This window comes from Megalobrama amblycephala, linkage group LG1, assembly GCF_018812025.1.
Source record: "Megalobrama amblycephala isolate DHTTF-2021 linkage group LG1, ASM1881202v1, whole genome shotgun sequence".
NCBI lineage: Eukaryota > Metazoa > Chordata > Actinopteri > Cypriniformes > Xenocyprididae > Megalobrama > Megalobrama amblycephala.
The window spans coordinates 73,525,638-73,552,474 of record NC_063044.1 but is presented as its reverse complement, the minus strand read 5'-3'; the positions used below and the strand labels follow the sequence as shown (position 1 = coordinate 73,552,474).

Below are 26,837 nucleotides of genomic sequence, written 5' to 3'. Positions count from 1 at the left end.
GATATGACCTCTCTTCGTTTACTACTACAAACTGATAACGGTCAGATAAGTAAGATTTGGACCATGACAATGCAATTCCACTAATGCCAACATCATTTTTAAGTCTATTTAAAACAATGTTGTGGTCGATAGTGGCAAATGCACCACTAAGATCCAGTAACACTAATAGAGAGATACAACCACGATCTGATGATAAGAGCAAATCATTAGTAACTCTGATGAGAGCAGTCTCAATACTATGGTACAGACTAAATCCTAACTGGAAATCCTCAGTTTATCACTGTCAATAGTGGTAGGTATGCCAAATCGAGGAATTATTTCTTTGATTAGAACCTTTACCACAGTTTTAGCATCTTCTTTTGCACACGGGAATGCTTCTGGCCACTTTGAAAATCGATCCACAATTACCAAAAGATATTTCAGATTACCTATTGGCGGCATGCGCGTGAAGTCAATCTGCAGATTCTGAAACGGTGCTTCCGGATGCGTTAGTGCGTCATGTTTGATTGGTCTGTGCGGATTTACTTGTGCACACGTAAGACATGAGTCTAGAATGAGCTTCGCAGTTTTGTGTACATCTGCAATACAATACAATTGATTGATTACTTGTACTACTTTTGCACAACTTGTGTGCGACAAACCATGGTAATGTCTGATGAGGATTATTAATCCTAACTTCGGAAGTGCTATTCTTCCCTTGTCATCTCTCACGATCCCGTCTTTATCTGGGACACAGCCATGTTTTCCCCAATGCTCTAAGTCTGCCTGTGTCGGTTGATTCTGCAGGATCTTAATGTCAATATCAGGTATATTAGTTATATGCACAGTCATAGTTACCTGACTCTGATTTCCCCTATTGAACATCGGTCTGATTTGGGCCTTCGCTGCTTCTTTGGCTATCTCATCCACTTTTCTATTCCCTACGGCTTGTTCGTCATTCCTGGTTGCGTGACCTTTTACCTTTACTATGGCCACTTCCGCAGGTAACTGAACTGCCTTAGTTAATTGTCCTATTAAATTCGAATGAGCTATTGGTTTTCCATCTGCTGTTTTGAATTCTCTAGCGTCCCATGTTTTGGCAAAGTGATGTACCACCCCCCATGCATACTTTGAATCAGTGTAAATTGTTACACGTTTTCCAGCCATCAGCTCACATGCTCGTATTAACGCAACCAATTCAGCAGCTTGAGCAGAATTGTAGTCCAAGGCAAAAGCCTCTATTATCCCTCCAGTGTCTGACACCACTGCATAGCCACAAAGATAAACCCCATCAGAAGGCTTTGAACATGACCCATCAACATATACACTCTCCCCCCCATCCAGGGGCGTATCCGAAAGATCGGCCCTGGAGGAACATGAGGAAGTCAATTCAATGATACAATCATGATCTGTAGAACTGTCTACCATGTCAGCCATTCCTATAATCCCTAACAACGTGGGGTTAATTGACGCTGTTGGCTGTATGGTCAAGTTTTTTGTGGCCAGCAGGATTGCCTCGTACCCCGAGCGTCGTTGCGCTGTCATATGTTGTGTCTGCATATTATGCAAAATAGCTCCCACCTGATGAGAGGTGTAAAGGATCAGCGGATGCGATAACACCATTCTTTCTGCCATCTGCACAACCAGAGCAGCCGCAGCTACAGCACGAAGACATGCTGGCATACCTGAAGCTATATTATCTAATTTCTTAGACAGGTATGTTAATGGTCTATAAGTGGACCCATGCTGTTGCAACAGGACGCCAATAGCTACCCCCTCCGCCTCGCGGGCATGCAAATGGAAGTTTTTGCTGTAGTCAGGGAGGCCCAATGCTGGGGCCGTGGTGATGGCCTGTTTCAATGCAGTGAAGTGCAATTTTGCCTCTTCTGTCCAGTTCAAAAGCGTATTTGGCGGAGCTTTATGATCAGTCAGGTTCCTCAGGTGCCTGTCATGCACCGCACAATCAGGTATCCAGGATCTACAATAGTTCACTAGCCCCAGAAAGCTTTGAAGTTGCTGCACAGTTCGAGGGGACTTCATTTCTCTGATCATCTGGACCCTATCTGTAGATATCGCTCGCAAACCGGGCATTATAATGTGTCCCAAGTATGTCACTTTGGACTGGACCCACTGAAGTTTTTCTTTGGAGACTTTAAAGCCAGCTTGGGTGAGCACATTGCAGATGATGATGGAGGCCTTTTCGCAGTCCTCTTTTGTCTCCCCGGAGACCAAGATGTCGTCCGCATATTGAAGAACGCAGACTGTAGAAGGTAAATCAGTCATTTTGGCTAATGTTCTTTGCACTGCTGCCGAGAAAACAGCGGGCAAGTCAATGTAGCCCTGTGCAAGGCGTGTCCACGTTAGCTGTTTACCTTGAAATGTAAAAGCTAAAATGAGCTGAGTCTCTGGATGTACAGGTACGGAGAAGAATGCTGCACAGAGATCTATAACGGTGAAATATTTATGCGTACATGAAATTGAATTAACAACGGTTGGAACATCAGGTACGATCGGTGCCAACGGTGTTATTAACTGATTTATAGCCCTTAAATCTTGTGTCAAACGCCATGTTTTTCCATCCGCTTTAACCACTGGATTAACCGGCGTGTTGTATGGTGAATGGATTGGTACGAGGACACCCTGCTGGATAAAATTGTCAATGATTGATTTAATACCCAATTCCTTATCCTTAGATAAAGGATACTGCTTAATATAGACTGGTTTGTTCGTATTCAATTTGGCTTTGTATGGTTCCATATCAATGAACCCTGTGTCATCTTTATATTGTGACCACAGCAATGGGTTAATCATGCTGTGCACCGTCTGAGGTGGGTCAGGCTTTGGTAGGGTAGGCAGTGGTTCGCTGGGTCCACTGGTTTCTTCCCATGTGGGCAATGGGTCCATGGAGACCTGCAAGCTGGATAGGAAGGAAAACACAACCATATTCAGACGGTGCATCATATCTCTCCCAAGCAAATTTATTGGTGCTTCTGGGATGATCGTAAATTTGTGAAAAAATGGTTTAAACCCAGAAGCTCTGACTTCTAAAAGGGGTGTTACTGGACATTCAATGTCAGTTCCTGATATTCCCACAGAGTTAACTACTTGATTAGACAGAGGACCCTCATAATATCTGGAGGACATTGATGTTACATCCGCTCCAGAATCTAAAAGGAATGTTTGTTGTTGGCCATGCACCATTAATGTAATATAAGGTAAATCATCACTATTGTTTGTGAACTTAAGGGTCATCATGGATAGTTTGGAACTGACGTCACTCTGTGGGCCTCCCTATTCTGTCTTTTTGTTCCATGTAGTAGGATACATGCTAGCTGGTGTTTTACTTCTCTGTTGTTGTGGTTTAGCCCACGGCTTCCTCTGCAGTTGACCTTTCCACTCTCTACAATCACAACGCCTGTGACCCTCTTGCCCACAGTAATAGCAAACTATTGCTGGGCCTTTTTGTTGGGTCCAGTGTGGTTTCACTTCTGCCTTTCTATCATACACTTTCCCTTGACTGCTCTGACCTGTAAACATTGCGGTCTCAGTCTTAATTGTGAAACCACCAGATGAATCCAGTTCCCTAACTTGCTTCCCCAATCCGTCTATATCCATATCAAAAAGATTGGTTGTGGTAATTCTGATCAGCTGTGCCTGCTTTGACTGCATATTATTCAGAAAAGTGTTTATGAACAAAGCCTTCATTTCATTATTCATTGGGAGTTTAGACTCTTCTACCCATGCCTTCTTGAACCTAATGTAGAAGTCTGAGGCAGATTCCCTAGGTTTCTGCTTGGTATTTGCAGCGAATGATAGGTCTTGTCTTTTACCTATACGTTTATCCAGAAAAGCTCTCAATTGTTTAAAGAAGATATCATGGTTTTCAGGGTCTTCCCAGAAAAACACATGTGGTGTTGCAGCCGTGCCCGTGCCTGTTGTTTTATCATTGTCGTGATGCAATGTTGGGCATTCGTCGATTAACATTGATTCAGTGACATCTCCTTCCAATGTTCTTAGCAAAACTGCTCTGTAATCTACCCCAGTAAAATGGGCATATTTTGTGTGCGTTTGTAAAACGGTCACAAATTTACTAGCGTCTTGGGGAGAAGGCAAACTTTTGCATATTGATTCCATATCAGACATTTTCAGTGGTTTCAAAGATATCACATTTCCAGCTCTTAGCCAAACCATCGCATTTTTTCTGGGCACTTCAACATTGATATCCTGTTTCACAATTTGTGAATTATTTTGTAATGTTTTGGATTTCATTACAGACGGCGCAGAGGGTTCTGGCGAACAGTATGGTGGGGGCTTTTCTATCGTAGGGCGTTTATTCCTAGCTACATAAGCAGCTACTTGTTTCTTTTCTGGGCCCTGGTCCCAGACCTTTTTCATGTCTTTCCATACTTCGTAGCTTTTTGTCATATAATCATACGGCCATGTTGGATCTCCCCACCCTTCTTTGACTAGACCTTTAGCCAATTGCATATCTTCCTCTGTGAATGAACCCTCCCGTGGATATGGTATTTCAATTTGTGGCTTCATTTGCTCTGACCATCCCGCCATATTACTGACGTATGGTTCAGTATAAAATCCCTGATTATTTATGAACATGAAATCAACTGGTGATTCCCCCGGTAATGGTCTTGAGACCGAACCCCCCATTTTCCACTTCAATGTGTTAGTAAAAGTGTGCGCAATTCTTTCTGTACTCAATTGCTCAACCTCAACCGTACATGTATTGTACTGCAACCAGTGGGTGGTTGGTCCTATTTTAGGCTCACACAAGACCTTCGTCCGGATCGCCTCTAAACCACCTTCTTCTGTTTGGGTGTTATTCTAATTTTGGGCTTTCGCCTAGACAGTCCAGCGTTTGCCAAACTGCTTTTGGGTCGCCCCTAATGCACCTTCTTTTTGGTCACAGTATATCAACATGCAACAACAATTGGAATGACTTTATTCGATATCAAATATAAAAAAATTTTGAAAGATAAAGATACGCTGCCGTGATCTGAAGTGCAGTGTGATCAGTACTGCACCCCCAACCACCCCGTTAATAGCTAATAAAAGATACTGTTGCCAGTGTCACAACAATGGAATCGTAATTCCACTAACAATTGGTGATTCACTCCACGCTAATAGCCAATTGAGCTACTGTTGCCATCTGAAATGTAATAACAATGGAAAGCTTAATTCCACTAGCGTCTATTAATAAAAAAAAACCTATCTCGTGTCCCTTACGAGATGTTTCAACACAGGATCCTACAGGGGCAAGTGTAACATATTTCCTTCCAGAAATATCAGAAAACACTTACCCCCTTCTCGTAGGTCCTCCGATCCCCGGCGCGCTTGTTTTCTCTTTCCCAGTTCTTTAGGGAGTATCCCCCCTTTCTCGGACGAGCCCCCAACTGTTAGAATCTAATAATTCAACTTAATAATACAATTCAAAAAGATCTATTCGGGTTGAGCAATCCAGCACAGAAAAGCTGGTACCAGGGTATCAAATGGAAGACTCAGATACAGAGAGTGCAGTTCAACCAAGATACAAATGTTGTACATACATGTTGTTGATTTTGATGATTTAACAAGTTTAGACAATTCTTCCTCTCCTAAAGCAATAAATGAATTGAATTTTTCTTCAGGGACACTACAATGCACTATCTGACACAATACTGTAGTAGACGGTTGCATGGTAATAATTTTCTCTCTAATATTATCAATCTTGCAAGTTTGAAGTTCATAAAGTCATTACTGCTGTGCTCTTTGGAAACATCAGAAGTTGAAGCTTTATTTCGTGTTAACTTAGCCAGTGTGTCAAATAAATACCTAGAGTTGTGTTTATTTTCTTCTAAAAGTTTTTAAAAAATAGGCAGATCTAGCAGTTTTTAAGGCCTTTCTGTACTCAATCATTCTCTCTCTCCATGAAATGCGAAAACCTCTAGTTTTGTTTTCTGCCAGCTGCGCTCCATTTTTCTGGCTGCTCTCTTAAGGGCCCGAGTGTGCTCTTTGTTCTCAGGAATTCTCAAAGCACAAGACTGGAGCAGGGAAGAAGTGAACCTGAATACAAGTCAAGTCATCTTCATTTCTAAAGCGCTTTTTACAACACAGATTGTTTCAAAGCAGCTTCAAAGTGATAATAGGACCGTTAATGGAGAGGGATTTTTTTGGTTTCACAGCAGATCTAGGAAAAAGTTATTATTATCCAGCTAAAGTAAGTTTGTGATTGAATCATTTTTTTCTGTTAATTAATAACTTAGGGGCCGCTTAAATGACACCTTTTAACTGAAAACAGAAAACTTTTAATGCACTCTTTCAATTCATTTATGTGTTTAGTTTATAGGTATGTGCGTTTGAATGAGTCTTTCTTTACAAAGTGACATCACCAAATTACTTGTCTTGCAATCTAGAATTAAAGATACATATTAAAAATACAGATGAACTAATGATGTGCTTTCTCCACTGAATGGATCTTCATGTGTATCTTCAGGTGACTTCAGAAACTCTTTCCACACTGATCACACATGTGGCTTTTCTCTTCTGTGGATCCTCTCATGTGTTTTCAGATGTGATGACAATCTGAATCTCTTGTCACAGTGTGAACACTTGTAAGGTTTCTCTCCAGTGTGGATCATCTCATGTCTTTTCAGATCTGTTGACTGACTGAATCTCTTGTCACAGTGTGAACACTTGTAAGGTTTTTCTCCAGTGTGGATCCTCTCATGAGTTTTCAGATGTGCCAACCGACTGAATCTCTTGTCACAGTGTGAACACTTGTAAGGTTTTTCTCCAGTGTGAATTCTTTGGTGCAGTTTTAAATAGTCAGCTGTAATAAAAGTCTTCTCACACTCAAAGCACATGTACTCTCTCACACCAGTGTGTGTTTTCTGATGTTCCTTTAAATTACACAGCAGTGAAAAACTCTTTCCACACACAGAACATGAATGTGGCTTCTCCTTCGTATGAACTCTCAGGTGTTTCTTCAGGTCTGATGACCCAAGAAATGTTTTGTCACACTGATCACATGTGAACGGCTTCTCTCCGGTGTGAATCTTCATGTGACTCTTAAGGTTTGATGATTGACTGAACCTCTTCCCACATTGATCACATGTGAACGGCTTCTCTCCAGTGTGAACTCTCATGTGAACATCAAGACTTTGCTTTGTTGAGAAACTCTTTCCACACTGAGTGCAGGTTGTAGAAAATGTATTTTTAGTCTTTTTAGTCTTTGAGTTACTCAAATGTTTTTCTCCAAGTTTGTCATGATGTTCCTCCTCCACTTCACTCAGTTCTTCACTCTCCTCACTCACTTCCATCAGCTCTGAAAGAAAGAAAGAAAAAAAAAACTATAATTTCATTTTCAGTAAATAAAAAAAAATTCAAAGAGAGAAATATGGAGTGAATTGAGATAAAAGTGAGCCCAATAATGAATGAGGTACACTGATCTTTCAATTATTGTTTTTAAAACATTATAAGTACAAATTTTATGTTTCTATAGTAAGAACTATTAAATATCTATACTAAAAACATTTTAATTATTAAGGGCCGGTCACACTAGACTTATTCTTCCACTGACTTCCATTCATACACATGTGAATGTGGGACACCAAAAACACAAGATCAAGTGAAGTTTATATTTTTACATTTTGGAATGATTATTACGCCACAGAGTGTGACATCATATCACGACCGTTTCAGTGTCTGTAGAAATTTCACATGCTCAAAGTCTAGAGTTACCAAAAACAGAGGATTTCTTAAATTGTGAAAAAGTAAAATATATTTAAAAAATATCCTTATCCATCAAGATTTATAATGGTTGTGAATTAATCCATTCTGAAGCAAACTGATGCATTTGTGTATGACAAATTTCCTAGGATGGCTTGAGGGTGAGTAAATCATGAGATAATTTTCATTTTTGGGAGTACTATCCCTTTAAGTAAACAATGTTTGATAGCACCAGCTTTTCTCTGTCCGAGTCATGCAATAAATCTGTTGTATAATAGTTTTCAAGAACATTATGTAAATTGGTAAACTTTTTAAGCTACTAAAACAAACACCAAAATTTTAGAAATTTAGCCAAAAATTGATTTTGTACCTTGACCAACTTTATGGATCAATTTTCTGTTCTGATCTCAGTAAGTCTTTGCAAACTACTGAATAAGCACCAATCAGAGGCTGCATATTTATGATGTCATCATGTAGACTTTTTACCATGTATTTTATAGTATTTTAAAACTACAAAAATACAAACACTAAAGTATTTTGATACAAAATATGAAGCCATTTTCATCAGCCCTATCAAATTACAAAATACTATTTTATATTTGAAATACATGTATCATAAATACTGCCCATCACTGAATATTGGTGTTTACTGTTTATTGCTTAAAAAAAATCTAAATTTTGGTAATGTTGCAAAAAAAAAAAAAAAAAAAAAAATGTGAACCAGATGTAAAATACATTTAAAATAAAAGAGCTAAAATAATATTTAGTTTGACCTGATGTTGCAAATCAATATGAAAGTTTCTCATTCTCAAGCTCCATTTACTGACTGGAAAAAAATATGTACCCAAAGTTTTATATTTTTCATAGTTTGACTGTTTCTCTAAATGTGCAGAAGTGTTTGAATATTTCTATCATGAATGTTGTTCAGCATCATGAATGAATGAAGAATAAACACCAACCTCTTTGTTCTTCAGTATCTTCAGTGTGTTTCATTCTGCAGGGTTCTGGATCACTCATGTTCTCACTGTCCTCTTTAATAAACTCAGTCTTTGTAGATTTCAGCTCTTCCTGATGCTCTGATGCTCGTCTGATGGGAATATTCCAGCATTTATTGATTAACTGCTGTGGGAGGAGCTTCACTGATGATGTGTGTGATGTGGGAGGAGCTTCATTGATGATGTGTGTGATGTGGGAGGAGCTGATCTGCCAAAATCAAAATTATATCAGTGTTTTTATACTAATTGAATTATGTCTATCTGTTCTATTGTAAAGTAACTGATGCTAATTCACAAATTCATTTTATTGTTTACCCTAACATTATTCTGTTTCTTTATTTAAATATAGTCAGATATCTAAAATTTGGAAAATAAAATAAATTCTTCCAAATGTAAATAAGGAAAAGAAATGAAGCATAAAGAGAGAAATAACTGTTCATATTTATAGTCATCAAATCCCCTCAGTCTGTTGACAGCAATGAAATGAGCTTTAAGTGTCAATTTACAGCAGATCTGAAGACATCAGCATAATAAATGAGGTGAAAACAGGAACTATTGACATGAAATAAAGAGTGTTTTCAGCAGTTTCTCTGTTAATATTGATGATCCTCAGACTATCAACACTCATTCAACAAGACATTCAGATCATCTCACTTTATTCTGAGTGTTTGCTGTTAGAAACTGATTATCTGGGTCATAATATATGAGAAAAGACTATAAAACTGCTCTATTGAAAGACAATACTGATATTTCTCACAATATGACATTAATAATACAAAAACAAACATAAGGACACTCATCTTCATCAACCACTAAAGATGAATAACTACAGCAATACGATAGATATGAATTGTAAGTTTGATTTTCTAATAAGTACATTGATTGCAGTAGTGAAATTAGATCAGAAGAGCAATAATCATAAAACCTTTAAAAATAAAGTAGAGTTGTTGTCATAATACAGAATCATCCCGTATTTAAGATATCAAAGCAGTGTTCAGTATTAAACTCATACGGATCACAGTTTGTCCAGTAAAGGCTACATGTAGATTAGAGAGGAAGAATTAAAGTGTGAACTCAATGTAAATGAAATACACTAAAATGAGTTTTCAGAAATATAAACCAGAATGAGAGTGTGAGGAGTGAAAGGTTTCCTCATGAACTGCATTAAGATTATAGAGATTTTAAGTTGTATCTGCTTTATATCATAACCAATGAAATCAGTGTTTTTATTGTTATGACCGCCTCCTGTGAGACTTTACTTAAACTGAGGCTCAAAACAGAAGCACAGGAGAGTCTTCTCCATCATTCCTGAAGATCTTCAGCCTGCGGCGGTGAGAACTTTATGATTGAGGCAGATTTGACAATCCTGACCCTACCTGAATAATCACAGGGTTAAAGCTGAATGATAAAAACACTCACAGACTGACAATATATATGACATTTGTATATGTTTTGTTATATTTATGTAGTATTATCTGGAGATTAATATGAGCTTTGTTCATCATCACACATTTAAACTCCTCAGGATTGTTTTTGGTGTTTCATATCAGGCTCATCTGTAGAGCATGTGTTGGTATCTCCTGCTTTCACACTCCTAATGTTAAATTAACACACATTTCATTTGAACAGACCACACAATTCTGTTCTTTTAAATTACATCATTATAAATAAAACATATAATTATATATAACACACTTTGTAATAACAACATCATACTAAAATTGAAAGCAAAACGTTTATAATAGTTTTAGTTAAATGAGCATATAAATAAAAGTCTGAGACGGGGAGAGTTTTCAGTTTCTGCACATAAAAACTGTTACATGTTAAAGATCTAATTACTTTATTACAATCAATGTTGTTATAAAATCAAACCATGTTTCATAGTTATAGTTAATTCAGAGTTATTTAGCAGTAGTTGATGAAGATGAGTGTCATTAGTGTTTGTTTTTGTGTTATTAATGTCATATTGTGAGAAATATCAGTATTGTCTTTCAATAGAGCAGTTTTATAGTCTTTTCTAATATCTCTTGACTCAAATAATCAGTTTCTAACAGCAAACACTCAGAATAAAGTGAGATGATCTGAATGTCTTGTTGAATGAGTGTTGATAGTCTGAGGATCATCAATATTAACAGAGAAACTGCTGAAAACACTCTTTATTTCATATCAATAGTTCCTGTTTTCACCTCATTTATTATGCTGATGTCTTCAGATCTGCTGTAAATTGACACTTAAAGCTCATTTCATTGCTGTCAACAGACTGAGGGGATTTGATGACTACAGATATGTATGTTTATTCCTGTGTTTATGTTAAAGTCTGCGTGAACCGGAAGTTGCAAACAACTTTTCTCCAGTGTTGTAACGTATTTCTAAGTGAAACAGAATATTGAATAGAGGGCAGAGCTTACTTTAGCGCTCCTCCTCTCCGTCTCTCGCTCATAGCAGCCGAACGGTTGCAGAGGAGTGGTTTGCGCATTTTCAACCCAAGCCGTCAAACTGACGTAATCAGAGAAGGAACGCCATTCCAGACCGGAAGTAACTTTTCAGATTTTGAATAAAGATTACCGCAACAAACAATTTTTTTTCTGTGTTTTAACTTGCACGGATTAATTGTTCACCACAAGACTAGTAATATGCACTAGCAAAGTAAATGGGGTCGATTTTGATTTCATCTGTACTTTAATGTTTTTCCAGTGAAGCTCCTCCCACATCAGTCACATCATCAGTGAAGCTCCTCCCACAGCAGTTCATCAATAAATGCTGGAATATTCCCATCAGACGAGCATCAGAGCATCAGGAAGAGCTGAAATCTGCAAAGACTGAGTTTATTAAAGAGGACAGTGAGAACATGAGTGATCCAGAACCCTGCAGAATGAAACACACTGAAGATACTGAAGAACAAAGAGGTTGGTGTTTATTCTTCATTCATTCATGATGCTGAACAACATTCATGTTAGAAAGATTCAAACACTTCTGCAGATTTACATTCAGATTTACTGTTGTATTTCTCTTATAGACGTTATTCATACTTATAGAGATTATTCTTCTTATAATAACTGTGGTAACAGGGTTGATGAATGTGATCAACACTGTACAGTTTGTGTAAAAACTGAGACAATGGATTGAGATTATTTTCTTGTCCTCCCATCATGCTGTAGAAAGAGCCCAGATGATGTCACTTCCTGGGTGTTACAATTTTAAGAAATCCTGTTTTTAAAAGAAGGAAAACCATGTCAGCAATAACAGGGTAGAGAGAAACATGTAGGACAAAAATTGTTAAAGTAAAACTAGTTAAATCTGCAGTTACTCTAGACTTTCAGCGTGTACAGTTTCTACAGACATGACGTTTTAATTTAATAAAGTTCAGGAGGAGCGCTTTCAAATGATGACTATCTACATTTATTTCTGTTGTTCTTACAGTTCTTTACTACTTTTCTAGAGATATGTCATTATTTTAATGAAGAAACAGAATAAAGTTAGAATTAGAAACAAAACAGTTCTGAATTAGCATCATTTGCTTTACAATAGATGGATATAAATGATTAATGCAATTAGTTTAAGGGTGAAATACAAAAGGGGTTAATATAGCAAACGAAAGGAAGAAGAAAGAAAGAAAGAAAGAAAGAAAGAAAGAAAGCTACTTGTCAGGCATATTTAGAACAAGAATCATTTTCTGACATTCAAACACTGTATTTAAGGATCACATTGCAGCACAAAATACTCTTTAATTGTCATTTTAAATCTTTATACTTTGCCACTTTCCTTCAAACCACTAGATTTCACCCATTTGTAAGCAAGAAGGTTTTTTTATCATTTAAAATATAATTAAATTTAGTATGATCTCTTATTCATTTATATACTTTATTAAGTACAGGTCAAAATAAATGTTTTCATTTTTACATAAATATATCTGTTAAACTGAATGATGATGAACATTAAAACATTTTGTTTTCACAAAAGTAATTTGAAACATTAAAATAGACACTTGCATTTAATGGGTTTTCGATGTAAAATTGCTTTTGTACATTTAAACACAGTAACTGATATATTTTTTATTTTGGCAGATCAGCTCCTCCAACCAATCTTCAGTTCAGTAAATGAAGCCCCGCCCACTGCAATTCACCTGTGAAGCTCCTCCCACATCACTCACATCATCAGTGAAGCTCCTCCCACATCACGCACATAATCAGTGAAGCTCCTCCCACATCACTCACATCATCAGTGAAGCTCCTCCCACAGCAGTTCATCAATAAATGCTGGAATATTCCCATCAGACGAGCACCAGAGCATCAGGAAGAGCTGAAATCTGCAAAGACTGAGTTTATTAAAGAGGACAGTGAGAACATGAGTGATCCAGAACCCTGCAGAATGAAACACACTGAAGATACTGAAGAACAAAGAGGTTGGTGTTTATTCTTCATTCATTCATGATGCTGAACAACATTCATGAAAGAGAGTTTCAAACATTTGAAATGAGACATAATGTTCTTTTCTAACAAAAGCTCAGTAAAGGGAAGTTTGAGAAACTTTTATATTGATTGTCAACATCAGTTCAAACTAAATATTTATTTCACAGTTTGCAAGAGTGTTTCCAGAATTTAGGCATTTTTAATATAGTTTACAAACATTGTTATTTTTAGGAATAAACTGTAAATGTTTGAAGTAAATGAACTTTCCAGAATGGCTGACAGGGTTGTAAGTGTAACTTGAGCAAAATCTCTTCTTACAGTAACTTTGGTAACAGGGTTGATGAATGCAGTCATTCATTTGTGTAAGAACTGAGACAATGGATTGAGATTATTTTCTTGTCCTCCCATCATGCTGTAGAGAGAGCCCAGATGATGTCACTTCCTGGGTGTTTCTGAAAGCAGGAAAATCATGTCAGAAGTAACAGGGTTGAGTGAATCATGAAGGACACTGATAATAACACATTTAAAGATGCAGTCAGTCTAGACTTTGAGCATGTGAACTTTCTACAGATGCTGAAACAGTCATGATATGATGTCACACTCCGTGAATCTCTTTAAAAACATAATGTAAAAATATACAATCTACTCCACTTTACTGCAAACTTCACTTGATCTTGTGTTTCTGGTGTCCCACATTCACATGTGTATGAATGGAAGTCAGTGGAAGGAAAAGTCTAGTGTGACCGGCCCTTAATAATTACACAGTTTTAGGAAAATAAATTAAATATCAGTCTAAAAGTTGATGTGAAAATATGACTGTTAATACCAAAGATATTTTTGTCATTGCTCAAATATATTTAATCATTTAATTATTATATCTCAGTACTATTTATATTTTTTAGAAATAAATAATTTCTTGGTCTCCTACTTTGTCTTTTCCTTATATCATGGTCATTTTTGTCTGTAAGTGTATTTTGTCTCTTCAACATAAAAAGCTTTTTAAAACATTCTTAGAGGTTAAGTTCATTACAACAATGGTTTGTAGATTTCAGTCTATATGCAGCCATTGAGGACTACAGCCATAGAGTGGATATTGATATTTTTGATATTTTTATACCATCATATGTCACCAAAGTCACCACATTTTTAGGTTTTGGCTGTCTGGTCTTACTGAAATTATTATTTTTTTTCTAATGTAAAATAAATGTTAAATATAACTTAAATAAGCTTATTTTACATAAAAAATATGGTACTTTTACAGATAAATGAATAAAAAACAAATCATAAAAAGTACATAAAATGATCACTTTTATTTTAACGAAGATAGTGATATTTAATTTTAATAACCATTTGAAATTGAAGTCAGATTAAACGTGGAGCTAAAGTAAAATTGAAACTAAATTAAAAAAAATTAGGTGATCTTCACAGGAGTGCTGAAAAGACATACACACATTATATCTTCACCCAGAGCACTGGATTGTGTCATTGAGATGACCGGTGAGTCTGTACAATTGGAAGATTAATGTTAAAGTTTCAGGGACATATGCAATTAATTTATGAAAATGCATCAAAATGATCGGGACATTTTATAGCAAGTCTCAATTTTATGACTTTTTTATTTTATTTTATTTTATTTTATTTTGATGTACTGAAAATAAATGACACTTTTTTCTTTCATTTCAGACCTGATGGAAGTGAAGGAGGAGAGTGAAGAACTGAGTGAAGTGGAGGAGAAACATCATGACAAATCTGGAGAAAAACCTTTGAGTCGCTCAAAGACTAAAAAGACATTTTTAAAGAAAAGAAGAGCCAAGAAATCTACAACCTGCACTCAGTGTGGAAAGAGTTTCAAATACAAATGTCATCTTGAGATTCACATGAGAGTTCACACTGGAGAGAAGCCGTTCACATGTGATCAGTGTGGGAAGAGCTTCACACGAAAAGTACATCTTAATAATCACATGACAGTTCACACAGGAGAGAAGCTGCACACATGTGATCAGTGTGGGAAGAGTTTCAGTCAATCATCAACCCTTAAAGAACACCTGAGAGTTCATACGAAGGAGAAGCCATATTCATGTTCTGTGTGTGGAAAGAGTTTTTCACTTTTGTCATATTTACATAAACATCAGAAAACACACACTGGTGTGAGAGAGTACATGTGCTTTGAGTGTGAGAAGATGTTTACTACAGCAAACAGTTTAAAACTGCACCAGAGAATTCACTCTGGAGAAAAACCTTACAAGTGTTCACACTGTGACAAGAGATTCAATACGTCATCATATCTGAAAACACATGAGAGGATCCACACTGGAGAGAAGCCGCACACGTGTGATCAGTGTGGAAAGAGTTTCTGTACTAAAAGTGACCTGAAGAAACACATGAAGATCCATGCAGTGGAGAAACCACATCACCACAGCTGAGAAGAGACTCAGCCAAATCTCTCCTCTCCACCTATAGTTGGCGCTGTTGCTCTGTGTCTGCTGTTGAATAATTCAGGTTGTGGATGAGGAGCGACCCCTGATGTGATTGTGTACATACAGTAGTACATAGTTCAGTGCTATATAAATACTGCATTCATTCATTTATTCATAGTTAGCCATTTCTCAATATGCGTTATTGTCTGTTCTTGTGAAATTCATCAGTTGCTGCCCAAGTTCTGATCCAATTCAAAGTTCACATCTAGCCAAAGAAATTTTCATATCCCCGTATGTGTTCTTGATCCACCCCTTTTATCGAGTCTTACAGTCTTACCTCGGCTAGTACTCTGTACTCTCTGTAGTGGTTAAACATGAGATATAATTCATCTTTTGTATATATAACAGGCGATCTTTGGTCATGAATCTATAATTTGTTGAAGTGAAAGTGAAGTTTCATAACTTTATATATTTAGGCTAATAGGCTAATTAACTTTACCGTTGTAGCCTACTGGAGCACTGACTTTGTACGTTTGACTGAATTATAAAAGGTATAAGAAGCTACAATAAGAAATAATTCTTATTGTAGCTTCTTATACCTTTTATAATAGTTATTATTGGTCATTAAAACTGACATTTAACAAAAAGAAACAGTGTTGTGTTTTATGTTTGCAGACTATATGCACATATTACCTGAACCACATATGTGTTGTCCTTCCACGGTTGTTACGTTTACGTGTTTGTTGGTAGTTTTGATTTGCCTTTCTTGCCCACATCCGGATTTATCAGTTTTGCCTGGATTTACTTTTATTAAATCAGTTTGTGCTATGAAAAGCATGTAAAATAATGAAAATAATTAAACTATATAGAAAAAGTCTATCACGTGTCATTTTACTTAAACAATTTGAATAAACGAGTCTGTGAATACATTTCTGGGAGAAATTTCTGGGCAAAAAAAGCCTGGTTTCTCTCAAGGTTTTTTTTCTCCATTTTAACACCTGTTTGCCACCTGATGTCATCTGTTGGAGTTTGGGTTCCTTGCTGCTGTTACCTTTGGCTTGCTTAGTTGGGGACACTTGACATTTGATATTCAACAGTGCTTTGATCTGCCTGCATTGACACTATTCTTTAAGAGCTGCTGTGCAGCCAAAATTATTCACCAGTTATCACTGTAAAGCTGCTTTGACACAATCTGCATTGTAAAAAGCGCTATATAAATAAAGGTGACTTTACTTCTGGGCAAGTTTAGGCATATAGTATTATCAAAATAAATGAAGATTATCATAGAATGGTCAGTTGAAGTACGTATGAACTGGGAATATAAACAAACTGAACATGCACAAAACCACTTATGTAAGTGAAGTTCCTAAACATAATTTAAGGAGGAGCGAGCCCATCTAATCTTCCAATCAACAGCCAGAGTATATAAGCAGCTGCTTACCTCTCTTCAGTCTCAGCCATTCCAGCATCCCTCCACCTTCATCTCAGGTACCTTGCCCTATGTAATCATATCCTATATTTATTCACTGTGGGGGGTATATCAGAGCTTGAATTGAAACTGCTTCATCGAGCTCCTCCTCAGTGGACAGCAAGCCTAATTAGCTAACCTAATACCCTAAAGATTATATGGGCACACAAACTCTTTAAATATCTATTGGTATTATAATTTATTCTTATCAAACGTGAATTACACTTACGCAAGGTTTTATGTTATTTGAATCAGGGTACAAAGCAGTCTCATGGTTGTGTGTAAAAAACAAAGCTTCAGACGACACAGATCACATGGTTATAGTAAAACTAATCAAGGTCTGATACAGTGCTTCACTGTGAGATGTTTAGTTTTTTTGATAAAAGCTTCAGTGTTAAAAGTCACATCAATAACGTCTCGGTTACAAAGGTAACCCTCGTTCCCTGAAGGAGGGAACGGAGACGTACGTCGGACAGACCAACGAATAGGAATCTCGCTAGAGAGGCCAATCTACTTCGAGTGTAACTAAAACGAGCCAATGCACATTGGCATGCAATCATACGCCTCGCAGCGCGGGTATATAATGAGCAGCAGGTGCGTTGCATCTTCAGGTTTTCGCTGAGGAGCCGAACCGGATAGGCGGCAGCATCAGCGGGGTACAGCGACTGTGGCGACGGGACGTACATCTCTGTTCCCTCCTCCAGGGAACGAGGGTTACCTTTGTAACCGAGACGTTCCCATTCAGTCGGTCACGTTCGACGTACGTCGGACAGACCAACGAATAGGAATCCCTACCAAAGCGCCACAGGAGCTGCCCCCTTCCAGCGCTCTGTTGTAAGCCACCTGAACCCCCTTGCCTGAGGATGGTGGGACAGGGCTAACACAGAGAGAGTCGATCACTGCTGTTCCCCAAAACCCATTCAGTGAGACTATTGGATAACGCTGGGAAAGCGTACCCTTTCACTGGGAAAGGAACGCTGCGGAAGCCACATCCTTCCCCGAAGGAGTTATGTGGAGAAGTACATATGGACTAACCCTGTAGGGCTGTGCTACATATGGAAGAGCTGGGGTGACTCCAACCCGATGAAGGGTAGGTTCTCCCAGAGGGAAAGACAAGGGCTTCGTTTAGGAGCAACCGTGGAACCAACCATATGGGATCCCCGTAGGGTCACACATATGGAACCCAGCCTAAACCCGGTTCTCAAGGATACAACGGAGTATAGGCCTGGCGCCAGACGCTCCGCCACGTCGGCTGCCGAAGGGATATCGGAGGACTCGACAGGGTCTGCCTTGTAGGGACTCTCTGGAGAAAAGAAGCGCATGTAGCGCAGCAAGCCGACACTAAGCCGGGGCCTCTCCGTGCCTCTGACCTGTGGCGAGAACACGGGAGGAGACCGGCTCGACACGAAGGCTATAGTATCTAGCGAACGTGTTAGGTGTCGCCCAGCCCGCAGCTCTACAAATGTGTGTCAGCGAGGCGCCACGAGCCAGCGCCCAGGAGGATGCAACACCTCTCGTGGAGTGAGCATGCAACCTGAGCGGGCAGGGCACGCCCTGAGCTTGGTAAGCCAGGGCGATGGCATCCACTATCCAGTGGGCCATCCTCTGCTTGGAGACAGCCTTTCCCTTCTGCTGGCCTCCATAACAGACAAAGAGCTGGTCTGAGGTCCTGAGGCTTTGGGTTCTGTCTATGTAAAGTCGCAAAGCGCGAACTGGACAGAGCAAAGCCAGGGCTGGGTCTGCCTCCTCTGAGGGCAGCGCTTGCAGGCTCACCACCTGGTCCCTGATAGGAGTGGTAGGAACCTTGGGCACATAGCCAGGCCGGGGTCTTAGTACCACGTGGCTATCACCCGGCCCGAACTCCAGGCACGATTCGTCGACCGAAAATGACTGCAGGTCCCCTACCCTCTTGATGGAGGCCAATGCAACCAGCAGCAAAGTCTTCATAGACAGAATCTTTAAGTCTGCTGATTGCAAAGGCTCAAAGGGAGCAATCTGAAGTGCTCTTAGCACCAGAGCGAGGTCCCAAGAGGGTATGGAGGGGGGACGAGGAGGATTTAACCGTCTCGCCCCCCTAAGGAACCTGACGACCAGGTCGTGCTGACCAACAGATTTGCCATCTATGTAGTCGTGGTAAGCGGAGATAGCAGCAGTATGGACTTTGAGGGTGGAGGGGGACAGCCTACGCTCCAGCCCTTGCTGCAAGAAAGAAAGCACGACTCCGATCGAGCATCTTCGGGGGTCTTCTCGGAGAGAAGAGCACCACTCGACGAACAGGTTCCACTTCGAGGCGTAAGCACGTCTCGTAGACAGTGCACGTGCCGAAGTGATGGTGTTAAGTACCTCAGGGGGTAAGTCACCTAGAACCTCCGCGTCCCATCCAGGGACCAGACATGGAGTTTCCAGAGGTCTGGACACGGGTGCCAAAGAGTGCCCCGTCTCTGAGAAAGAAGGTCCTTCCTCAGAGGAATGGGCCAGGGAGGGCTGTCGCAAGGAGTGAAAGTTCTGGGAACCAGGTATGGTTGGGCCAATAGGGCACAACTAAGAGGACCTGCTCCTCGTCCTCCCTGACTTTGCACAGGGTCTGTGCAAGTAGGCTCACTGGGGGAAACGCATATTTGCGAAGGCCCCGGGGCCAGCTGAGTGCCAGTGCGTCTGTCCCGAGTGTTCTCTCGGACAGGGGGTAAAACAACTGGCAGTGGGAGGTTTCCGGTGAGGCAAACAGGTCTACCTGAGCCTCTCCGAACTCTCTCCAGATCAGCTGGACCACCTGGGGGTGGAGTCGCCACTCTCCTGGCAGCTCAGCTCGTGATAGCTCATCGGCCACATGGTTGAGCACACCAGGGACAAGAATGGCACGAAGCGACCTCAGACACTTCTGACTCCAGAGGAGGAGATGGCGGGCAAGTTGCGACATGCGACGGGAGCGTAGACCACCTTGGCGGTTGATGTACGCAACGGTTGCAGTGTTGTCCATACGGACCAGTACATGCTTGCCCCGTAGCGGCCCTTTGAGGCGGCTCAGAGCAAGACGTACTGCTAGCAACTCGAGGCAATTGATGTGCCAATGCAGATGGGGTCCCGTCCAAACCCCTGACACTGCATGCCCGTTGTACGTGGCACCCCAGCCGGTGGCAGAACCATCTGTGAATACCACAGCATGCCGGGACACTTGTTCTAGGGGCACTCCTGCCCGGAGAAACAAAGGGTCCGACCACGGACTGAAGGCTTGGCGGCACTCCTGAGTGATTGCCACCCGGAACGTGCCGCGTTGCCACGCCCATCTCGGGACTCGGCCGTGAAGCCAGTGTTGAAGCAGCCTCATATGAAGCAGACCGAGCGGGGTTACTGCCGCCGCGGCCGCCATATGCCCCAGGAGCCTCTGAAAGAATTTCAGTGGGACCGCTGTCCTGCCATTGAACGTATTCAGGCAGTTCAACACCGACTGAGCACGTTCCTCTGTGAGGCGTGCTATCTGTTCGACCGAATCCAGCTCGATACCGAGAAAAGATATCCTCTGCACAGGGGAGAGTTTGCTCTTTTCCCAGTAGACCTGAAGACCCAACTGGCTGAGGTGTCTGAGCACCAAATCCTTGTGTTCGCACAACTGACCCCGGGACTGTGCTAGAATGAGCCAGTCGTCGAGGTAGTTGAGAATGCGAACACCCTGTTCTCTCATGGGAACAAGGGCTCCCTCTACGACTTTCGTAAAGACGCGGGGAGACAGGGCCAGCCCGAAGGGTAGGACTCTGTACTGATATGCTCGACCTTCGAACGCAAAGCGCAGGAATGGCCTGTGTCGCGGAAGAAACGAGACATGGAAGTACGCGTCCTTCAGGTTGATCGCTGCAAACCAATCTCGGGGACGGATGCACTCACAAATGCGCTTCTGCGTAAGCATTTTGAACGGTAGCTTGTACAGGCTCCGATTCAAAACTCGCAGGTCCAAGATCGGTCGTAACCCACCACTCTTCTTGGGTACAATGAAGTAGGGACTGTAGAACCCTGACCTCATATCGGCTGGAGGGGCCGGCTCTATCGCGTCCTTCGCCAGTAGGACTGCGATCTCCGCACGCAAGACAGGGGCAACGACATCTTTCACTGTAGTGAAGAGGACGTCCCTGAACTTGGGGGGATGCCGGGTGAACTGAATCGCATAGCCGAGCCTGAATGTCCGAATGAGCCAGCGAGACGGACTGGGGAGCGCTAACCAGGCTCAATAAAAGGATTTACCACCCGACCCTCCTCCAGGGGTGGAAGAGCAGCCCCACCCATCTCTGGGTCGCCCGTCTCAGGGGTGATTCTCACCAACCACTTAAACAGCTGCAGAGACGGGAGGCGTCATCTCCCCGCAATGGACACAGCAGAGCCTGCTGGGCCGGAGTTTCTTGCAGGGGACGACACCCTTGGCGATGAGCAGACTGAGGGGCGGCCCAAGAGGAACTCAATGGTTTGTCATGGGAAGCTACCCGATCCGCTACTAACTGAGAGAACCGCTGGGCTCAGTCCTCGACAGTGTCACCGAAAAGGCCACCTCGTAAGATGGGAGCATTGAGAAAGCATTTAGCTTGACAACCTCTCGCACCTCACAAGGTAAGCCAGGGGGCACTTCTGGACCACTGAGGTGGACATCGTCTGGCTGAGGGCCTGCGCCGTGACTTTGATCACGGTTAGTCAACAAGCGCAGCTCAACCCCAGCACAGAACTACCCTCATGCAAAAAGAGTGCCTTGGCCTCACATGCAGGGTGGGTGTGGTCTGTGTACAGCCACCCCATCCAAGAGGGTAGTGAGAGAGGAAAAACTTATGCAGATTCTGGCACTCCATATTTATGGCACCAATATACCCCCATACTGCCTCTTCTTTTAAATTACATCATTATAAATAAAACATATAATTATATATAACACACTGTGTAATAACAACATCAAACTAAAATTAAAAGCAAAACGTTTATAATAGTTTTAGATTAATGAGCATATAAATGAAAGTCTGAGACGGGGAGAGTTTTCAGTTTCTGCACATAAAAACTGTTACATGTTAAAGATCTAATTACTTTATTACAATCAACGTTGTTATAAAATCAAACCATGTTTCATAGTTATAGTTAATTCAGAGTTATTTAGCAGTAGTTGGTGAAGATGAGTGTCATTAGTGTTTGTTTTTGTGTTATTAATGTCATATTGTGAGAAATAACAGTATTGTCTTTCAATAGAGCTGTTTTATAGTCTTTTCTCATATATCCTGACTCAAATAATCAGTTTCTAACAGCAAACACTCAGAATAAAGTGAGATGATCTGAATGTCTTGTTGAATGAGTGTTGATAGTCTGAGGATCATCAATATTAACAGAGAAACTGCTGAAAACACTCTTTATTTCATATCAATAGTTCCTGTTTTCACCTCATTTATTATGCTGATGTCTTCAGATCTGCTGTAAATTGACACTTAAAGCTCATTTCATTGCTGTCAACAGACTGAGGGGATTTGATGACTACAGATATGTATGTTTATTCCTGTGTTTATGTTAAAGTCTGCGTGAACCGGAAGTTGCAAACAACTTTTCTCCAGTGTTGTAACGTATTTCTAAGTGAAACAGAATATTGAATAGAGGGCAGAGCTTACTTTAGCGCTCCTCCTCTCCGTCTCTCGCTCATAGCAGCCGAACGGTTGCAGAGGAGTGGTTTGCGCATTTTCAACCCAAGCCGTCAAACTGACGTAATCAGAGAAGGAACGCCATTCCAGACCGGAAGTAACTTTTCAGATTTTGAATAAAGATTACCGCAACAAACAATTTTTTTTCTGTGTTTTAACTTGCACGGATTAATTGTTCACCACAAGACTAGTAATATGCACTAGCAAAGTAAATGGGGTCGATTTTGATTTCATCTGTACTTTAATGTTTTTCCAGTGAAGCTCCTCCCACATCACTCACATCATCAGTGAAGCTCCTCCCACAGCAGTTCATCAATAAATGCTGGAATATTCCCATCAGACGAGCATCAGAGCATCAGGAAGAGCTGAAATCTGCAAAGACTGAGTTTATTAAAGAGGACAGTGAGAACATGAGTGATCCAGAACCCTGCAGAATGAAACACACTGAAGATACTGAAGAACAAAGAGGTTGGTGTTTATTCTTCATTCATTCATTCATCATGCTATTGAAGAACATGCTGATGTTCACCAGATTTACATTGTCAATCATGACCAATTAAAGCACATAAGGTGCAGCGAACACACCATTAGTCCAACATGTTTGTTTGTTGTTTGGTGTGAAAGGACTGTCTGTCTTTTCTCAAATTTTTTGGATAATTTAGAGGCTAATCAGCTTGAGTCGTGTAGGAAATGATGTGATATCTTACAGATTACATGTCAAGCCTGCTCCATCTAGAGTTTGATGACCAAACTAGTGATTTATAACACAAATCATCTTCATGACATTAAAATAGATCATAATCGTGACACAGCAGTTGTCGACCAGATTAAAATGACTATTGAACTCATCATGATCTTTGAGCTTCACTTTTCATTTCACGTTTGTCTCTCATTTTAAATCTCACACGATTCAATGTTTCTTTTAGACGTGAACAAGAAAGGAAGCTAAAAAAATTGACAAAAAAACACTTCATATGTAAATCGAGGCTGAAGATTCAGATGAGGATCCACAGCGGAGAGAAACCTTACACCTGTGATCAATGCAGGAAGAGTTTCTCCGTTCTGAAATCACATCTGTCTTCTCATTCTGAAGAAGAGACCAGAAAACTCACACTGATGAAAAACCTTTCAATCGTTCAGGTGCTGAAGAAGAGACCAGAACACTTCTAACAGAGACATGAATTTGAAATAGTTTTAACTCGTTCTTCATTGTTTTTCTGAGATCTGTCTCGTTTGTTTTCACTTTTACTTAATTTTTGTACTTCCAATAATGATTGATTAAACTCCTTACTCATTTTAACAACAGCTTATTGTTATTGTCCAATTTTATTTTCTGCTGATTCTTCTTGGTTCAGGAATAATTTCATAATTATTGGTATGAAAACAAAGTATTGTGCAGATACTTGTAGATACAGAAACTTCTGAACACAGAATGTTTCCCTAAAGTTAGTATTTGGATCCTGTTTTTTATTTATTTATTTATTTATTTATTTTTTATTTGGGAACTAAATAATGTTCTAGAAATGCTCTTTTTAGGATTTTTTTTAACAATAAAATAATATTTATAACATAAAACTAGCTTATACAGAATGTTCCCTAATGGACATTTTTAGGTTATTATTTTTATAACCAAACTAACTTTCAATTAAAACTTTGCAGATGTTTTTGTATAATGACCTGTACACAGCTCTGAAATTAGTTTATTTCAGCATTTAATAAAATGTAGTAATCTTGAAAGATTTTCAGAGCAGAGTGATTAATTTGATTTAGTTCTCATTGTTCTTTGGTTACATGTCTTTAATGAAACAAAGACGAGCAGTTCATGTCCTCTGAATGGGTGAAACCCTCAGGCTCGGTGATCTCTCAGTGATTGGATATTATCAGATTCTCCTGAGTGAAGAAGACCAAGAAGCATTGAAAGCTCAAGACTTTGAGAGTGATTTTTCACAGAAGTGGCAGAAGCCACGAAACTGGCCATTTTATTCACAGATTAATCAGTTCAACTTTAAAGTAGTTTCACAGACCGTATCAAAATAAGAAGGTGAGTTTGAGCAATCTGGGACATTTTAGTCTTCTGTAGTTTATTGTGATTGTCAGATGAACCAATCAGATTGAATAAGATCATGTTAAGATGATGGAGCAAGAAAAGAACACATCAGAGGTTTGCTGTCTCAGATTATGCCAGTTCACTCAGAGATTCAGGTTTATTATAGCAATAAGAAAATAATGACAGTTTTACATTTTTCTTTGATCTGAATATCCAGGATATAAGAATATACAGAATTATAAAATTATGAAAGAATATTCAGAATTATAAAATGAAACTGACATTACGAAAGCAGGTAATATATGATGAAATAAGCTGACAGGGTTTTAAAAGACAGGAACGATAACAATTTATCCAATTTTATGCCATAAGATAATAAAAGTAAATGCATGACAAGATGAGATGAACCCTTTTATTCACAAAGAACAGTGCTCTTCTCAAGGCATGGGATATCATTCCAGTTACTCAGGGAGTGTATTGGATTCATAATAACACAGTCCTCATTTCCAAGATTGTCATTCGGCTCAGTGCTCGTCCAGAACCTGAATAACCTGTATTAGATATTCTTTTATTCAGAACCCCAAATTTACCAGTCAGCAATTCAACAGTAAACTAAAGCAGTACAGAAGCAAGAGTGGAAGTAAACAGAGAAGTAAAAGAGAGATGAAGTTGAGTTTTATTCTAAAATAATGTGTTTGTTGGAAGAGTGTACTTGTGTCTTCAGCTGTTTTCTAAAGGTTATGAAATATGAATACAATATACTCAGTAGTTGTCTGTGAGTGTTTTAGCACTTACCCTCGATTGAGTGGTGTATTATCCACCCATTTCATGTTGCCTTCGATCTCTAAGTCATTCAATCCAATCCACACGGACACATGCATCTTCTCCCTGACAAATGAAGATACCAGCCTCTGTGTGTGAACAAAAACATGAATAAGTGTGATTCCTCTCTTTCATTAACAGACACTCCCCTTACAGAAACAAAATATGTTTCTGTTTATTTATGATCAATATATTAAATGGTTTATTTATACTTATTCTGTTAATATATTACAATATGTTGAATAATACATAATACAATGCCGCTTTTCGTATGTTGAAAAATATGTTACTATATATTTACTGTCACTGTAAAATGTAATTAGTTGAGTATAGTTAGAGAACTTGAGGAAACCAATTGCCTTACATTTCTAAATCATGTTTAACTCAAAGTTGAAAGTTGTTGTTTCTTTAGACACTTTCTAAATCCTGTACTACCAGTTGTAATGATTTCTCAGAGTATTTTTGTTATGTGCATCTGTCTTGTATCTACTATTCTTTGTGTTTGTTGTTAATACTATCCATTTTCTATGTTGTTTACTCCATACTACGCTATATGTCTCTATTTTTTTTTTTAATATAATTTCTGTTTCTGGACTGGACAAATGTCTACTATCCACTTAATTGCCTATGTTAAATGACTCTGTCATGTTACTACTATTGTAAAGCATCCTTGAACTTGGGAAAGGAGCTAAATAAATTAAACATTATTATTATTATTATTATTATTATTATTAATAATAATGCAAAGTCATACAAATATGTATCGCCGTCGATATTGAACGCGATATTGCGTGGCTTATCAGTGATCTACGGTTCTGTCTATTAAATGCCGCTCCATTTGAAAGCAGGTGATGGCGATTTAGCGGTAATCAGGGAACCGGCTTTACTGAAGAAATGCGCGTGACAAAAGCATTCGATACATCGCCCAGCCCTACTATATATAGACACATGCAGACATCAAGAATCAGCATATGACTCTTAAAAATGACTCTTCATGCTGCAATGCATGCTGGGTGTAACTGACAGAGAAGTCAGTTTATATTTCATGCTTATTTAATTATTTTATAAATGTTTTGTTAAAGATCTTTTAATTTGAAACTGCTTGGTAAAGAGCGGTTTGAAGGGAGACTTTTATTATGAAAGCACGGTGTGAATCAGGAAGAAAGATGTCTGCACCGCATGGAAAGATGATGCATTTTCCACATTTGTAAATGTTTATATCTATTCATCTGGAGTTAAAAAGGACATCAGATGCAAGATTAAGTTATCCTTTGGTAATAACCAGCCAATAAGTTTTTCATTTATATTGTATGTGATTGATGTG

General features: G+C 39.5%; 1 protein-coding gene and 1 pseudogene across 1 annotated transcript; one reads left to right on the top strand and one right to left on the bottom strand.

Annotated features, from left to right (window-relative positions):
- Nucleotides 1-6,418: 6,418 nt before the first annotated feature.
- The window catches only part of LOC125278694, a 368,525-nt pseudogene continuing 348,106 nt past the window's right edge, over nucleotides 6,419-26,837 (bottom strand).
- Nucleotides 13,041-15,560, top strand: LOC125247735 (gastrula zinc finger protein XlCGF7.1-like). Its single transcript, XM_048159190.1, has 2 exons — nucleotides 13,041-13,098; nucleotides 14,789-15,560. The coding sequence occupies exons 1-2, from the start codon at nucleotides 13,041-13,043 to the stop codon at nucleotides 15,526-15,528; spliced, it is 798 nt and encodes a 265-aa protein (XP_048015147.1). The 3' UTR covers nucleotides 15,529-15,560.

Bases quoted from the DNA above. Each gene is read 5' to 3' on its own strand.
- LOC125247735 (XM_048159190.1), top strand. From the start codon at position 13,041: ATGAGTGATCCAGAACCCTGCAGAATGAAACACACTGAAGATACTGAA. The intron at 13,099-14,788 runs GTTGGTGTTTAT...CTTTCATTTCAG, and splicing joins AGATACTGAAGAACAAAGAG to ACCTGATGGAAGTGAAGGAG.